Source organism: Capra hircus, chromosome 14 (genome assembly GCF_001704415.2).
Source record: "Capra hircus breed San Clemente chromosome 14, ASM170441v1, whole genome shotgun sequence".
NCBI classification, from domain to species: Eukaryota; Metazoa; Chordata; class Mammalia; order Artiodactyla; family Bovidae; genus Capra; species Capra hircus.
This window is the reverse complement of record NC_030821.1, coordinates 36,781,122-36,800,206: the sequence shown is the minus strand read 5'-3', so window position 1 is coordinate 36,800,206 and position 19,085 is coordinate 36,781,122. Positions and strand designations below refer to the sequence as shown.

Here is a 19,085-nt window from a genome sequence, read left to right as displayed (position 1 = left end):
TAAAAGAGGGGAATAGAAATGTGCTGCTATGGATTGAATTGTGTTCCCCCTTAAATTCATATCTTGAACTCCTAACCCTCAGGGCAACTCTATTTGAGATAGGGCTTCTAGGAGGGAAACAAGTTTAAACTAGGTCATAAAGGTGGAATCTATAGAACTGCTCACTTCATAAAAATAGGAAAAGAGGCCTCTCTCCCTCTGAACACACACAGAGAAGAGGTCATGCTTCCACACGGCGAGACGCTGATCACCTGAAAGCCAGGAAAAAAGGTCTCACCATAATCTCAAACTCAATATCCATCTCAATCTCAAACTCACCTCCACCTCAATCTCAAACTTTCAGCCTCCAAAACTGTGAGAAGTAAATGTCTGCTGTTAAAGCCACCCAGTCTACGGTATTTTGATAGGGCAGCCCGAGCTGACTGAGGCAAATTTCCCAGCTTGCACTTCTCTTGGAGGGCTAGCAGAAGTTGCTGAGCCCTGAATCATAAATGAGATAGCTTTCTTCATAGAGCTTGAAACACCAGACTTCCCACTTAGAGTCCTCCCTCCAGAGCTACGTGACATGCGGTACAGAGAGTAGTAGTCACTTATTTTAGGTATTCCTTCTTGCCCCAAGCACACACCAAGTGGTGAGATTAATATTAAGAATTTGTAGCTGTTTAGTCGCTCAGTCGTGTCTGACTCTTTTGTGACCCCATGGACTGTAGCCTGCCAGGCAGAGTCCCCTGTCCATGGGAGTCTCCAGACGAGAATGCTGGAGTGGGTTGCCATACCCTTCTCCAGGGGACCTTCCAGACCAAGGGATCAAACTCATGTTTCTTGTGTCTCCTGCAATGGCAGGCAGATTCTTTATCATTAGTGCAGCAACAGGATATCTATCCATAAATATGTGTCTTTATATGATCTGAACAATCATATAAAAACCATTGATAGTAGAAGCTTCTATAAATGGGCAGTGGAGGTCTGAAGCAAAATGGAAATTTACCCTCCATGGTATATGTATTAATACTATTTAAATTTTTACCGTAGGCAGGCATTTAAAAAAGCTTAAATTTAATTAAGTTAATAAAAATACTTTTCCATTTATGCTGTGATTTTCTTAATTTGAGAAGGCTTTCTATTGTGCACTATGCTTGGATATGACCCTGAGGTTGGCAGGGTGAAGTTCAGAGAATTTCTACCCCACAGAAGCTATAATGATCATGTCACTCTCATGCTTAAAGCCTCCAGTGCTTCCTATCAATGTTTGGAGGAAGAATAGAATCAATTATACTTTGCAGCCTGACCACTGTCCACTCTCCTTTGCAGCCTCTTCCAGCCCAGGCAACATCTTGCTCTCTGCCACACCGGACTTCCTCTAGTTCCTGGAAATCACACCTCACTTCCTCTTACCTCAAGGTCTGCTAACACTGTTCTCCCTGTCCAAGGGCTATCTTCTCACTGCTAGTTAACATATGTGAGATGTGGCTTACAATCACACTGGCCCAGTAGCTCCTATTGTTATTTCTTTCCATGTACTTATAGATTTGAATATTTACATGTTTGTGTGATTGATTTATGCCAGCTTTCAATGAAAGGGTTATTTTAACAAATGACTGACAATGTTGGAATCATACTACTACTGAGTGGGAAACCGTAACCAGCCCTTAATGACTCCTGGTCTAATACTTGCAGATCTTTAAGAAATGGGTGACCTACTGAAGCAGAAAGTGCTTCAGCTATATATAACCTTGCCTTTCTGGATGCTTTTTTTTTAAACTTTTTATTTTGTATTGGAGTATAGCCAATGAACAATGTTAATGACAGTTTTAGGTGGATAGCAGAGGGACTCAGCCACACATATACAGGCATCCATTCTCCCCCAAACTCCTCTCCCCTCCAGGCTGCTACATAACTTTGACCAGAGTTCCCTTGTACACTATTTTTAAAGCAAGTACATATCCATTTTCACACAGAGCTTGTAACACCTTAAAACATTAATGTGCTGTGCTTAACCGCTTCAGTTGTGTCCGGCTCTTTGCAACCCTATGGACTGTAGCCCTGTGGACTGTAACCAGGCTTCTCTGTCAACGGGATTCTCCAGGCAAGAATACTGGAGTTGATTGCCATGGTTGGGAAGATCCCCTGGAGGAGGGCATGACAATCCAGTCCAGTAATAAAACATTAATAGTTAAAATTAATGTTTTGTCTGCTGCTGCTGCTGCTGCTAAATCGCATCAGTCATGTCTGACTCTGTGCAACCCCATAGACGGCAGCCCACTAGGCTCCTCTGTCCCTGGGAGTCTAGAACATTAATAATTAAAATTGTATTGTTAATGAAGAAATGGGCAAACTTTAATGAAATAAAATCAATAGGATAACTACCTATTTCTCCTCTTTCTGTTCCATCTCCTATGAAACCAGAAAAAGATTTAGTAACAGTGAAACAAGAAGGAATGAGTTCTTGTTCTTCTACTAATAACCTTTCCCATACACAACCTTAGAACTTGTGTTTCCAGTTTCTATATGTGGGAGCTTATGTGTAAGATGTTCTAGGCATTCAATCAGTCTCTAGGGAACCCATCAGTTTGTCTTGTCTCCCAAAGGACCAAATCAATCCCTGTCCTGAGTTTCAGGCATTTCTGTTATAACAATGATTATAAATGGCCTCCTATAGCAGGTGCTTGGCTGTTGTGTTAAAAAGAGGTAAGTATTTTTCTCAAGGGGGTCCCCAATATTCAGACACCATTTCTTAAGGCCATACCAGTGGCTGAAATGGAAGCAGGGACAATCAGAAATGTGCGCAATGAAAATGTGTTCAACATGGGACCAAACCCAAAACAGTTCAGGGAAGAGAAGATGATGGCTATCTGATGAGGTGTCACCTACAGTCAGTATCACACATCTCTGGTGATCAGAAAGAGAAGGTTAAATTTACCAGACACTCTGTTTCATGTCACCCTTGGCCCATGCCAAGGAAGGATCTGTCATGGGAAGATGGATGTAGTCTGTCTGCCAAGCGAGTGTTCAGACATCGTCCCATGGATTCAGTTCTGAATCCCCGGGTCCTGTCCAATCTAGACTGAAGATGGACTCTAGCCTCCAAGTGTTCAGGGCCTGCTGCTCACTGTAGTGGGTCCCATGGGAAGAGCCAGGGGGATCGGCCAGACTACTCCAGGAATATAACAAATGACGTGACTGCAAACTCAGAGTGTCTGTTTCCTGTCAGTGGGTGATTAATAAACAGCCCACAGTCAGGTCCCGAAAGGGGCACAGTCAATACACTGTCTACTCTGTGACTCTATAAAAATGGGGCCCTGGCTTTTCTCAAGATGACAGCTAATTACACTTCCTCTCCTCCCTCCCCCAAAACACACACACACACACACACACACACACACACACACACGCACACACACACACACCAAAATCACCATCACCACCTCTATTGCCATTATTCATCAAATAGTTATAGGGAGGCCAGATGCGGAGCTAAAAGTTTCAAGAAATATCATAAGAAAATAAATGATTGCTGCTCCCAGAAGCTTAGAGTCCAGACTCACCTAGTGCTTGTATAAATGTCCCTAAGAGCACCTCAGATAAGTATAACAATAATAGCTAGACTTAGTGAACCCTTACTACATGTTAAACAGTACGATGAGCACTTTACACGTTTCAGCTGATTTAATCCCTGTGAGGGTAGTATGATTTTTATCGTCACGACACCAATAAAGAAATCAAACAGAAATACAAATAGGTTAGTTAAAATCTGCCTGAGGTAATAGAGCCAGAGCGCAGGAGATCTGGGTTTCAAGTCTGGCTCTAAAGCCTGGTATCTTATATGTACTGCCTGTGAACAATCATAGCTATAATTTAGTAAACATTTCCTATCCAGGCAATGTGCTAGGTTATCTTATATGCATTTACTTATTGACTGCTCATGGTTAGTGATTAACCTCATTTATGCATTACTAATCTAATTTATGCATTACTTTTCAAAATACTTTCATTTGTTCCATGCCACATTTCTGTAATAACTACTATTCTTAATTGATAGACGATAGAGAGTCATAAGCACTTTCCCAGGGTTAAGACTGCAGGATTCAGTCCTTGATCAGTTTTCTCCAGAGTGTGACTCCTGCATGTGAGCATTATACGACAGTTCAAGAAAAATGCCTTCAGGCAGTATCCCAGGTAGGCATCACCTCATAAAGACAATAATACTGCCATTTACTTAGTATTTTACAACTAACATTTAAATTTACCTGAGTCCCATGGTCAGTCTAAGTGCTAGTAGCTCAGACTGTGGATGTCAAAGCTGAAGTTCAGAAGCTGAGGGGCAGGGCTGGAGTTAAACCATTTGGTCAGTATGCACTGACCTTTGTTCACTCACTAGCTCACTTAAGAAACCATCATGCTGTGGAGAGAGAAAGCTGAGTAAGACACTCTGTCTTCTGTACTTCACAGTCGGAGTAGAAGAGCTGAACTTGCTCCCTCTAAATATTTTCTACTCTGTCTATGGATCCACTTTGACCTTCTGGTGGAAAGATGTTGGTTTGAAAGCGCAGATACTCTGATCCCTGCTGCTAATACTTGCTCCTGGGGGCCACTTTTTATTGCATGGGATAGTTTGAGCCTGAGAGAATCACCTTCATCTCCCTCTCCATGAACTCTGGAGAAAAGCAGAAACTGACCTTCTCAGGAGAGGAGAACTGAGCACGTGGCCCTAATGGGGAGGCTGGCTTTGCAGTGATTTTTTTTTTTTTTCCAGCTTCTGTAAGTGAAGAGCTCTGGTGGCAACCTAAAAACAAATCAGCAAACTGCAGGACCTCAGAAGGGGTCTACCCTTTAAAAGTCATGGGGTCCAACTCTCACAAAAGCAGCTGGTGGGAGTGGATGGGGGAGCCACGAACCCTTTAGGCAGAGCCAACTTCCACCAAAAGCTTGGGGGCAAAGAAAGACCTGGAAGAGGCAACTTCAGAAGTTCAGTAGGTACCAAAAACCTTTGGATGATGATGGTGTTGATAAAGACGATCAGTTCAGTTCAGGATAGTGGCAAATCCTACAGTGGTGTTTTTTCTGTCCTAGGCAAGAAGTTTGTCCTCTGCTGATTCTCTCTGGCTGAAACTACCCCAGGCAATAAAAAGTGAGTGGGAAAAGTCATCGGCTTTCGAACCAGACATAAATTAGAGAAGTTTCTTCTCCATCTGTGCAACCTTGGAGATAAATGACTGCAAACTCTAACAAGAGCCTCTGAGCGCAGCTCGTGAATGAGAATACTTGTTATTGGGGATCTCAGAACCCCTGAGAAGCGGGTCAGACGGGAGTAGGGTGTAGTGTCTGGGGCGCACTGCAGGCTGCGCAGAGATCTTGGCTGGATCCTACAGGGTGGAGGAGCCCAGCAAAGCGACTGCCCAGCGTGCGCCCAGTCCTCCCACCACTGGTCGCGGCTGCCAGGAGGCCGGCCGCTGGCGGGAAGGGGCCAGGAAACCTCAGAGCCGCACGGAGACAGCAGCTGCCTTGTTCTGCAGCTTTTTTTTTTTTTTTTTTTTTTCCGCCTCCCAGGGGCCAGACATCCCCGCCCCACCCCCTACTCCCACCGCTCGTGCCACTTCTTTCCGCCCTGGCGCTGAAAGTGTTAACCCTGGAGCGTTTCGCACCTCCCCTCCCGTCTTCCCATCCCCCTCTCCCCCGCCCCCCCCCCCGCCCCAACTCCCCGCCCGACTCCCGCCCAAGGTTCCTAAAAAAGAAAGGTGCAAAGTTTGGTCCAGATAGGGAATGAATGATCAAAGCCAAGCCGATACTTCCTGTTGCCGGGACACTATATATAAAGTGATGAGTGCACGGGCAGCCGAGACGCACCGTAGCGCTCGCCCCGCAGCCGCCGCCTCCGAGCGCCTGAGGTTTCCCGGGGACCACAATGAACAAGTTGCTGTGCTGCGCGCTCGTGGTAAGTTCCTGGCCCGGGACGCCGGCAGCGGTGCTCTGGGCGACCGCGGAGGCTCCTCGCCTCCTGATCTCCCGACCTGCCCGCCTGTTGATGGGGACAAAGCTCAACTTGCTCCCTTTCCCAGGAGAGATCTGGGGTCAGGTTGGAACAGGAGACCTCTTTCAAGCTGATTGTGCTTCTCCTAGGGTGTCCCTTTACACTGGAAAGTTCCTGCTGGGTTTATGAAGAAGAGCTCTGGACCATTTTTATTGGAATGATTTTTTATCCATTTTATTTATTGGCTTTCTTCATCTCAGATGGCTCCATACCATCTTTGCTTAACTTGGGCATCCTTATTATTAATTATTATTAGTGGTAATAATACTATCAAAATAATTTGGGAGATTATTCTTAATGCTAAGAATAATAATTCTTAAAACTACTGTAATTAGAATAAAGTTTGGATGCAGTGAATATGACATCATTAGGCTTATTTGCCACTTAAGCAAATATTATAGGAAATTTTGAATAATTGGCACCAGAGAAAAGATCATACATACACACATAGTTCTTATTGTGCAGTTTAACATTTTAATCACATTTTATTATTAAAATGGGACATTTCAATGTAATGTGGAAAATACTGGTGAGATAATGTTAATTAGGTTATAAAATAGATTTAAATAATTGAGGTTCTGCACTCAATAGAGCTAAAAGTTATTTTAAATTTGGAAAAAGAAAGGAAATTTGGAAAAGAAAGGAATGTCTGTAATTTTTAGCTTCTTTTACTTAAATTTACATTTTGACCAATCAAGTTAATAAGATTTCTATGTAGATTATTCTATGACCAATGATTTATTTCCTTTATGTCAGTAAAATGTAGACTGCATTGAGATATGAATCAGACATTCATGAAAGGACAGGAAAATCCATATTTAAGCCGCATATGTGTTTTGAAAGTTGTTGCAGTAACTGCTTGAATGTGAATGTCCAACCCACTAAGAGTGAATGGAAGCCTAGGAAGTCCTCCAATTAGATCTTGGGATACACACACATAAATAAGTAAATAAACAGCAAAGTCACTAAAGGAAAGGTAGATTAATAAGAGGTCACATTTAAGCAAGCTAATCATATGTATAGGTACTATGTATACATATATGTGTATATATATATTTGTATATATGTGGGTATATATTTTATATATATAACTTCACTAATATGGAGAACTTTTAGAAAAGTGAACCCTTATTTAAAAAGGACACATATAAAGAATTGCACAAATCATAAGAACCTAATTAAGTTTCCCAAAGTGAATACTTGTAAGCCAGCACCCAGCTCAGACACCATCACATTACCAGGACCCCAGAAGCTTCCTGGGCTTCATCCCTATCACCATGCCAGTCACGGCCAGAGGAATCAACATTCTGACTTATAATACCATCCATGAGTAAATGAACTTTATGTACTTTTTTGTGTCTGGCTGCTATCACTTGAGGTTCTACTGTGGATCATCTCCAGTATTGGATGTACAAATGCCCATCCATTTTCAGTGCTGTATAATATTCCATTGCATGGCTACACCACAAGCGACTTAATCATTATAGGTTTTGGCTAGTATAAATAATTCTGCTATAATATGCGGACACTTTTAGTCTTCCTAGCCTTTTGTATGCTGGCAAAGATTTGATTAATAATAAACATATTATCAGTAACTTTTAAATTTCAGAATTTCCATTAAATAATATGTATACCTAATAATGGGCTTCCCTGGTGGCTCAGATGGTAAAGAATCTGCGTGCAACGCAGGAGATCTGGTTTTGATCCCTGGGTCAGGAAGATCCCCTGGAGAAGGGAATGCCTACCCACTCACTCCAGTATTCTAAGTGTTCCAAAATAATAAGTAGACAAATGTTTTGATATCTGGTCTGTATAAGGATGTAGATATGTATGTAGATAATACTAACTGCAGATGTTACAGCATTATCAGAAAAGAAACCTTTTATTATGTCTTGAACCTAGTAAATACTTCAAATAGGAATGTGCTCCCTTTCCCTTCTGTAGCTTCTGAGATTGATTTTATTTTATAAATAAGTGATAAAAGATACTTTGCAGTTACATATGGCGAGTCCAGATGCCCTTTCATAAACACCAGGAGGTAGTGCTAAGGACTGGAAGCATTACTGCTATTTAGTCCTTTGTACCAGGCAGGCCACTGGATACTAGACATAGGATGGAAAACATGGGCACCATTTCTGTCCTCATGGACCGCACGGCAAAATGGAGAAAGCAGGTACTGGAATGTCTAAATGAGAATAACAAAAGGGGAAGTACGAGGTGACTTGGGAATATACAAGATCCTGCCTTCCAAGACATTATAAAGGCAGCTGCTGGCAGTGGTTATGAGTTTGGTTATTTGGGGTCAAAATTCAAAATTCAAATACCAGTATTTTACTTGATAAAAGATGGTGGGCAATTTATATCTCTCTTGTGTTTTAGTTTTCTATAAAATAGAGATAGTAATATGCACACATGCAAGATAGCCACACATAATATAGAGTTCCTATTCCACTAACACTAGCTTCTAGTCAACATTCTAGACCCAAGTGAATTATGTAAACAAAGTGCTGATGATGCTCAGAGATGGGGGAGAGATGGCCACCAACTATTACCTTGCAGGGGCAATAGAATGTTTATTATTCTCATTATACACTCCAAATGTTCCATATTTGGAGATAAAATCAAGGCATCCTGAATTTAAGAAGTGGAAGAAGATAAAATTGTGAGGCAAACTAGAATACTAGATTCTTTTTGTGACAGCAGAGGATATGCTGGTAGGCAACACAGAAAGGGTGTGGTCATGAGGACTAATGCCATAGTCATGGGCTTTCTGAAATGCTCATTCATGTAGTTAGAGACCTACTCTGCAAGGTGAGGTGGTTACATCACCACGTCATTTCTTTCATGGTTGCTCAAGGAGCCTCCTGATGCTTTGGGAACATCCTAGTCGAGTCTTAGATTTTCCCTGGTGGATGAAACTTCCCATCAAGGAGCTCCAGAACTAGCCACTGGCCTTCTCAAAGCTAAGGTCTAAATTAATGTTAAGATACTAGGACTTGGGGTGGGGGGTGGGGTGAAGCATTTGGAGGTAGTGAATTTTTTTTTCAGGACAACTGCCTGATACATTGGTTCTCCTTATGTTTATTTTGGTTTCCTTGCCCTCCCCCAGTGGTTGAGTGTATCTGTCTAGCCTTTTTGTTTGTTTAAGAGAATGATAACTCTAAAGTTTCTAGGAGAATCTAACATACACTCCGCAGCAGTCCTGTACTTCTGTCTCCAGCAACCTCTCTGGCCTCTATCACCCATGAACTCTCAGCACAATTCCTAATTTCTATCTGGCCTTTAATTGTACTTCTTATTCCCAATTTCAATCTGGCTTTTAATTTTATTTCTTAGGTTAAAACCACAGTTGTCAGATACCGTTGGTCAGGGAAGAAGGCGTTCTGTGACAGATGTTTTATCTACATAGTTTAGAAGGAGAGGTATTGCAGAGTCTCTCAAAGGGGCACTAAACACACTCAAATATTCTTGTCCTCCTATCCACTCACTTTCCAGCTGGGTCTTGCTCTAAGCAACCCTCCGCCTCCCTGCCTGCATGTTCCCTTTCCATGAAGGCTTTCTGTGAGAAGCATTACCTTCAGTATCTCATTGACCAGAAGTACTTCATTCAACCTGAGTCTTTTCTTTGCAGCCCAAGAAAAAAAGCATGGTGAAGTATATTGCAGAGAAAGAGTACTTTTATTAAAAAAAAAAATTATGTTTACATTCTTCAAAGTCTTGCCTAACGATGCCTGGTTGCCCCTAATGTTGTTACTATGGAGCGGAGATGCCAACATTATCGGTGTACCTGTGTATCTTACCTTATGGAGCAGCAGTTCTCCATCAGATCAGACTTCTTCCATGCGCTTATTAAATAAATCCTTTGTAACAACTCCCTCGGAGAAGGCAATGGCACCCCACTCCAGTACTCTTGCCTGGAAAATCCCATGGATGGAGGAGCCTGGTAGGCTGCAGTCCATGGGGCCGTGAAGAGTCAGACACAACTGAGCAACTTCACTTTCACTTTTCACGTTCATGCACTGGAGAAGGAAACGGCAACCCTCTCCAGTGTTCTTGCCTGGACAATCCCAGGGACGGTGGAGCTTGGTGGGCTGCCATCTATGGGGTCGCACAGGGTCAGACACAACTGAAATGACTTAGCAGCAGCAGCAGCTGCAACGACTCCCTGGCTCTCCTGAAATGAAATTGAGAGTGCTTATATTTTTACTTACATACAGAATTTTCTCAAATAAATATACTGGCATAACTATACTATGAAGGAGAAATAAAAAGAAAATGATTTATAATGAAATAAGCTTCACTAGAAGATTTAATGAAGTAATGATACATTAGCATCTTTATGTAGAACTGTCATGAACAGGCCATGAGAAATAGACAAGAGCACATGGGGTTCAAAACCATGATTGATGTTGGCTTTGGGCTGTGATTATTTGAAGTGGTAAACAAATCTCACTAAAGTTTTAAACAAAATACAACCCTCTTTCAGGCTTCCCAGATAGCCCTAGTGGTAAAGAACCCACCTGCCAATGCAGGAGACTAAGAGACGCAAGTTCGATCCCTGGGTTGGGAAGATCCCCTGGAGGAGGGCATGGCAACCCACCTGGAGAATCCCCATGGATAGAGGAGCCTGGCAAAGTACAGTCCATAGGGTGGCAAAGAGTCATACATGACTGAAGCGACTTAGCATGCTTGCATGCACAACCCGCTATCAAATTTTATGTTGTTAAATTCCTTGAAAATCAATAGGCATAAAAATCTTACAACACACACATAGGTCTACATATGTGTGTGTGTATATATACATATATATATGTATGTATGTGTGTGTGTGCACGCTCAGTCGCTCAGTTGTGTGCGACCCCTTGGACTTTAGCCCACCAGGCTCCTCTGTCCATGGAATTTTCCAGGCCAGAGTACTGGAATGGGTTGCCATTTCATACTTCAGAGGATCTTCTTGACCCAGGGATCAAATCCACTCTTCTTGCTTCTCCTGCATGGACAGGTGGACTCTTTACCACTGTGCCACCTGGGAAGCCCATATGTGTGCATACACACACACACACACACACACACACACACACATGTGTGTTTTTATTATATACACACATGTGTATATATACATGTGTTTGTGTGTGTATATATATATATATATGGAGTTTTAATCCAGGCTCATATAATCATAAATATATATTTTTTAAGCTTAGATCACTTATACCATCATCAGTAGGACATTTGAAAGTATGTGTGGGATTTCCCTGGTGGTCTGGTGGTGAAGACTCTGTGCTTCCAACACAGGGGTTGAAAGTTCAGTCCCTGATTGGGGAACTAAGATCCCATATGCCAAATGGCACGGCCAAGAAAAAGAAAGTGTGTGGAACAAGGGATTATTCTTGGTCAGTGGGGCATCTAGCAGCACACAGAAACTGTGACAAGAGAAAATCCCACACAAATTTCCAGAACTTCTAGGGGATGGCACGACCCCTGTGGTAAACACAATATGAACTCTTTGCAAACAGAGATTTTCTTCCAATTCATATTTATAGCCTCCAAGTCTCCACAGTGCCTGACACTAAATGTGTGTTTGCTGAGTCAAAGGAGCTACGATGAGATTTGCTGGGGTGTTTGTATAATGTACCAGCAGTTTCCATGGATATTCCAACAAAATGTAGCTTACTGTCAGAGATTTCACATTCTCATGTCAGCTTTGATCTCTTTCAAAATATAAATATAACGCCCTACCCACCTGACCAGTATTTTTCCTACTTATTTTTGTCCATTTCTACTGTGAAGGTACAATACCTTCATGGAGGTCCATTCTTAAGAGAGCAACAACAATGAACCAGACTAATATACCGACCTTTGCAGGTGCTACCTAACCTTAGCTGAATCCCCTTTCTGACCTTCCCATCAATGTTCATTTTTTGGTTTGATAAATGTGATACATTCTTAAAATATCCCAATGGAGATGTCAAATAGGCATTTGGATTCAAAAAGTTCAGAGAAGCCTGGACTGGAGATCAGAAAATCTGGGTCATGAGCAGAGAATGGGTTTTGAAAGCCATAGGAAGGGAGGATTTCACAGGACAAGAGAGGAGGGCAGGAGACAGCTCCAGAGTGCATTTCTGATACTGATAGGTTAAAAAAAATATGCACATATGAACAGTACTAGCAGCCATGTTTAGAAAAGAAAACAAAAATCAAAATAAAACTTCGCAACCCACAAGAGCAGGAACTAGTCAATCGGAAATCCTAGCAACATCTGTAAACTATCCATGCAAGAAGAAGGAGTGAGGTATAGCCAACTTGAAATACACATGGTATTTTTATGTGACATGTAATTAGTTTTAGGAACTCACTACCACAGAATATTTATTTTGGGGTAACTAGCATAGAAAGTCTAAAAAAAGAATTCTTTTAGACAGTTGTAAGGGATAAGAATAGTGTTACAACACATTAGGTAAGAAGCTGTGGGGTACACACTCCCTCTCACATTTACCTGGCCTTGCTAAATGAATGCTCCAAAGGCCAGAACAGTCTACAGACACACTAAAATGGTTTCTTTCAACTACAAGGTGACATAACTTCCCAGGTGCTTGGGTAGTTTTTTTTCAACCCCAGTTTCTCAGAAGCACCTGAATCAGCCAGACCATAAATGGATAGAGGACACAGGAGGAAATGCAATGTCATTTCTGGAGCCCTTCTAAAAAAGTAATGTGCTCCCCAAAGTTCTGATTTATTACTTTTCTATTGAGATTTTTTTTAAAAATCCACCTCTTTTTATCATAGTTTTAATATGGTGAAAAACATTAATTTCCTCAAGTCATCTTCTATACAATTAAAAAGAGTAGCCTTAGGATTCTTCACCTCCATTTAGTCTGTACCTTGGAAGCATTTTCTATAACAGCCTCTTAAATAATCAACTATAAAACAGAAAAATCAGTGTCAAGATGAATATAGATTTAAAAGACAGTAATTCATCTAAGCTTTGTGACTGCCTTTGGTAAATTCAATCTTCTTCTCTGGTCTTTGATCCCTAAACCTCTATTGCCATGTAATATTACTTTCTTGTTAAAAAATGTATTTCATTCTTAGAAAATATGGATATCAAGGTCCTATTCTTAAATTCCCTCTGGCATCCATACCACCATCATCACCACCAACAAAAGTAATTTAGGAAGTCATCTGTGAGGTGGAATGATAGTAAGACCTCCACAACAGCAGTCAAGAAGCAAGAGATCTCATTCTTCAGTTTTGCCTTAGACTCTGAGGTCCAGCCTGTGACTTCATTTCTCTGGGTCTTACTTTGCTCACCTTTAAAATAGGTGTGTTGTACCAGATGATATCTGGAAGGGTTGCTATAATTTTACGCTTTTGGCTCATCCCCCGGGCCTCTTCATAGTGTCCCATGCCAGAGCAAACCCGGCCCGAACCATTGCTTGGCCTCTACCAGTAGGCTGCAGGCACTGAAGCGGGTTGCACAGTGGAAAAAAAAAAAAAAAATTTACGCTTTTGTCATTAAAAATAAATTAAAATGTTTTATTACATATTGATACTATTTAATATGCCAGACATACAAAAAGCAAATGGACTTAGTTATCTATGAAAAAAAGCATACTAAAGAAAATTTTTAAAAATCTACTTTGTTGTAATTGTCAAAGTTCCTCAACTGGTTTCATTGATAAGAAATTCTGTTTAAGTCAAGGAGATCAAAAGAGGAAGCAGCTTTTTGAAATGTTACCTACTTTTAAGAAGTAAGACTTCTGTGTTTTAGGTTCAGATTATTCTTTTAAGCTAAAAACTATTAAAAAAAAATGGAAACCAGACCTTTTTGTCTTTAGCTGGCACAGAAGCCGTTCATGTGCATGTTTTCATATCCTACTTAGAAGCCCTATTCCCTCAGGACTTACTACAGAGATATAATTATGGTCACTAGCAATCTCTTTAGCCTCTTTGAGCAGAGTTTTCTTTGAATTTGTATTCACAAGGAAGCATTTCACCTTCAGGTGAAATAAGCGTGTTAATGGGTAGGTTGGCATGACCATTAATACTGTGGTGGAATACTACTATATTGGGCTTCCCTGATGGCTAGATGGTAAAGAATCTACCTGGAATGGGGGAGTCCTGGGTTCAATTCCTGGGTCAGGAAGATGCCCTGGAGAATGAATACTACATGGGCTGAGAGACAGAATCCTCTGTTCCCACATTGTATTTCCTGTCTCTTCATATCCAGTAAGTGAAAGTGAAGTCGCTCAGTCGTGTCCGACTCTCTGCGACCCCATGGACTGTAGCCTATCAGGCTCCTCCGTCCATGGGATTTTCCAGGCAAGAGTGCTGGAGTGGATTGCCATTTCCTTCTCCAGGGAATCTTCCTGACCCAGGAATCGAACCTGGGTCTCCCACATGGCAGAAAGATGCTTTACCATGGGAGCCATCAGGGAAGCCCAACTAATATCCAGTAAAAGGGGAAAAAATCAATGAGATTGTGCTAAAATAATGGGTCAGCTAGAAAGTATGAGTGATGTTTACTGAACAATGATGTAGCTATTCCTGCTGTTTGTAAGCCTTCTCCGTGGTCCTGTCTTCCAGAAACATGGTAAGATTGTACCTTCCAGCTTTCTCTGGTGAGGAAGGAGGTGGATGTGATCACTCTGGCAGATTTGTGAGTCTAAATAATACAAGTCACTTCTACATTAGAGCACCTCATTGCCTGTATATGACTCCCAACATTTTCTTTCCCAGCAAACCAACCTTGTTCCAGATATTAATTTTTATAAGATCCTAGGTCCTGGACAGAGGACAATGCTAATAAGCCTTCATTTTCACAAAAACCTTCTGATGCAGAGACTGGAATCTGTTTTACAGGCAAGGAAACCAAGGTTCAGAGAAGTGAAGTAATTTTCCCTAAGGTGACCTAGCTGAGGATTTTTTTTTTTTTTTTCTGTCTAATAGGAGCTGAAATCTAGCAGTGGAGTCCAGTGAAAAATACCCATAAAGCAGAAGAAAGCCTCTGAGTTCCCTCAACCAGAGTTCTTTTCTCTGCTGGACATACAAACGTCCTGGGATGGGACTCAGAGTCATATCCTTGGGCAAAGTGATCCCAATGGATTTTTTAAATGCTTTTTTCACCTCCTCCTTCAGCTAGAGGAGGCCACTGTGGTTTTTTTTTTTTTCTTTTTTGATGAAATTAAATATCCCAGCTTCCTTACTGGGCTTGAGTTCTAAGTCCAGACCCTTTAGGATAGAGAACATGAGGCAAACACTTTATAGTTTAGCTCCTTATTAGAAAGAGCAATTCTAGGGAAGCAGGGGTTAGCAAAAGAGTAAGCAAAAAAGGAAGACAAATTTAAAGGGGTGCATGACTGACTGAGAAGCTGCTATTTTGTATAAAGTGTAACTGACTGCTCAGTCCCACAGGACCATCTTCTAGAGAAGTTGTGTGAACTACTGCATTTCAGGACAGAAGAGCGAGGAATTTATTCACTGGGATAAAATGATGTAAATCTTAGATAGATAGATGAATAGATATAGGATAAGGCATGGATGGCTGTATGGACAGATGGACAAAATATAGACCTTCCAGAGTTCTACTTGGTGTCATAGGTGATCACTTAAATGCCTGTCTCCTTCCTAACACTGCAGGTCCCTAGTGAGAAGAGTCAATAGTTAAAGGCTTAGGTTCAGACAGGATTAGATTTGAATCCTATCTTGAATGTATACTAGCTCTGTGACTTTTGAGCAATCACCCAACTTCTCTGAGGCTCAGTCTCTTCATCTACAAAATGGGGATAATACTATCACCTCAGAGATGATTGGAGTGGTGGATGACAAGTGAAGTATACAGCTTACTATGTAATGATATTATAATATAGTATGCTATTATTATTCACCATAGCATCTAGTACTTCCAAGAGGATGTTTCACACTGTTGTAGGCACATGATAAACATCTACATGTTTAAGTCACATCCTGTTTTATTCTATTTCCATTTCTAGTTTCTATTTCATTTCCTAACCACCATGGCTGTTCTTTTCTAAATTTCTCTCTTCAGATGCCCTTAACCATATATTGACTGAGCTTCAATCTAAATCATCACCAACCAGATTAATTCATAAGATGATGTGAACAAGGTATTGTCTTCAAGGAAAGGTAGAAATAAAATGGGAAGTAATAATTGATGTTCAAAAATATCAACGTACTAAAATGTATTGCCAATTCTAAGTTCAAAGTGCCAGGGACTCTGTAGCTGGAAAATTCTGAACTTGGGATGTCGCCCTTGTGCTTGACTGGTGGGCTTGAATGGGTATAATTATAAGGAAAATTGTGGCCAGCTCTGTTGTTGAGTTGAAATTTTCAAAATGGATGTTATATCCCAAATCTGGTGATTATGGCCCAGCAGGTAAAAATTCGCCTGCAATGCAGGAGACACAGGAGACATGAATTCGGTCTCTGGGTCAGGAAGATCCTGTGGAGAATTACATGGCAACCCACTCCAGTATTCTTGCCTGAAAAATCCCATGGACAGAGGAGCCTGATGGGCTACAGTCCAGGAGATTGCAAAGAGCTGGACACAACTGAGTGAACAACTAAACAAATAAGCAAAGAGAAGAAATATTAAGATCTGAGATTCAAAATGCGGGAGATGTCCACACTTTGCCTTGGAAAGTTTGACGTATTTACTTGCATCACAAGTTCTTAGAGATTTTTCTCATTTATTTGTTAATCTAGCAAATGTTAATTATCTGTAAAACTCTGAAGCAGCAAAAGCATCAGAAGCAAATCTTTTCTGACAATTCTGGTAGATTCCAGACATAAACAAGGTACTGCTAATTAATTCTAAAAGCCTCCAAACAAACAACTAAAGGGAAAGTTCTTGAAAGGAACAACAACAAAACGCATTTAAAGTTAAGTTGTACCTAGAGACAATTCTTCAGCCTCAAGGGAAGCAAAGAGTGTAAAATCTGGCCCAGCGATTCGTCTAATAAATCATAATTGTTCCTGTTTCCTTTCTCTTGTTTATGTAGCAAAAGCTGTTGGCAGCACATAAGTTCCTAATAGATGAATAGATTTAATGCATTTGCTCTGCATCCTTACCTAGAGACCTCGTCCTGGCTGTTCTGGAAATGATTAAGCAGCGGCAGACCCTCAGGTAGAGGAATGGCAGCAGCAGATAAACCTCTCAAATGAGCCACCTGCCTTCCCCACATTTACCTTCAAAACAGAAGCTAAACACAAGCAGAACGATCCACGCAAAATGCCAAGCAAAATGAAAGATGCTTAGAAAAAAAAAAAAAAAAACTTCCTTTAGGCAAATTTTGTCATCACTATCATTTTACAGATGAGCAAGTTACAGATTTTGTGCTTGTCCTTGAAAATGCATCCTTTCCCTGGAGGCTCTGTGTCTGTCTATAGAATCACCAGCAATCCTAATTATACATAGTAGGTATTCAATATCTACTGGATTGAATAAAATATATATTGAATACTTGCTGTGTATAAGACACCATGAAAAAAGCAGTGAAAGTGTCAGTCACTCGATCATGTCCAACTCTTTGTGACTCATGGACTGTAGCCTGCCAGTCTCCTCAGTCCATGGGATTCTCCCGACAAGAATACTGGAGTGGGTAGCCATTCCCTTCTCCAGGGTACTTTCTGATCCAGGGACTGAATCCAGGTCTACTGCATTACAGACTGATTCTTTACCCTCTGAGCCACCAGGGAAGCCCTAAGACACTATGCATGCTGCTTGCTAAGTCGCTTCAGTCGTGTCTGGGTCTTTGCGACTGTAACCCGCAGGCTCCTCTGTCCATGGGGTTCTCTAGGCAAGAATAATGGAGTGGTTGCCATGCCCTCCTCCAGGGAATCTTCCCAACCCAGGGGTTGAACCCACATCTCTTACAACGCCTGCATGGCAGGCGGGTTCTTTACCACTGGCGCCACCTGGGAAGCCTGTAAGATACCATGCTAAACATTTAAGGTATATGGAAACAAATCCTTTTCTATCTGGGCCCTTTAAGCAAATCTGTGGAACTGCCTTTCGACCAAATCAATGATATAATTTGGGAAGATACTTGAACTGATTTTAAAAACGAGTCAGAGATGCTTTTTCTGGAGACAACTTAAGAATAGGATAAATAACTGACTGTGGCACATTTTAGGTTTGTGACTTCCTACTGAACAAGAGACTTCAAAATGTCTCCAAAATTGAATCTGATTCAAAATGTTCCCTATTTCCCACCTCCTGTGTAATTAGCATATGTAGTCATGAGTCATTCTTGTCTGGAATCTTATTCTTTACCAAGTTTATTTGTATCCCTTTACTCAACTGAAAACAATTGTATAGGAATAGACGAAATAAGAATTATCTCTTTTTAGAGCTAAGATAATGGCCAAGCGTTATTAAGCTGGTGGTTGAACTGAATTTGGAACTCTAATATACAGGTTCCCAGCAAAGAGATCTGGTTAGTTCATATCAATCTAATGGATCTAAACGCTGTACATTTTTCATACCTTATTATTCATCATCCATTTAGCATTTTTCTTGAAACTTTCCGTAATATCCCTACAGTTTTTTCCTTCTTTTTTTCATCTTATCTTGCAAATGTTTGTAAAGTCCCAAGGTTATATTTTAATATTTTTTTGTTTATGTATAAAATATTGGGTAATGCCATCCTACTTTTCTGTTTCTGGAACCATTTATGTGCTCATAACCTTGTGCTAAGTCACTTCAGTCATGTCCAACTCTTTGCAATCCTATGGATTGTAGCCCACCACGCTCCTCTGCCCATGGGATTCTCTAGGCAAGAATACTGGAGAGGGTTGTCATGCCCTCCTCCAGGGGATCTTCCTGACCCAGGGATTGAACTTTCATCCCTTTAAACCTGTGTCTTCAGCTGCATTTCTATCCTGAATACCTGATACATATATTTAAGTGTCTACTCGACATCACCACTTGAGTCTCATTGTTGGAAGACCCAGAACCAAATTCATTGTCTTCCTCCATAACTGCTTCTCTCTCCTGCTGTCAGTAATTAACAGCAACACCACATACCTAATAGTC

At 41.1% G+C, this 19,085-nt stretch overlaps 1 protein-coding gene across 1 annotated transcript in view; it reads left to right on the top strand.

The window, feature by feature from the left end:
• Window positions 5,694-19,085, top strand: part of TNFRSF11B (TNF receptor superfamily member 11b) — a 29,536-nt gene continuing 16,144 nt past the window's right edge. Inside the window, exon 1 of the mRNA XM_005689133.3 lies at window positions 5,694-5,932. Within this exon, the coding sequence (XP_005689190.2) occupies window positions 5,903-5,932 (30 nt within the window). The 5' untranslated portion in view covers window positions 5,694-5,902. The remainder of the gene's footprint in view (window positions 5,933-19,085) is intronic.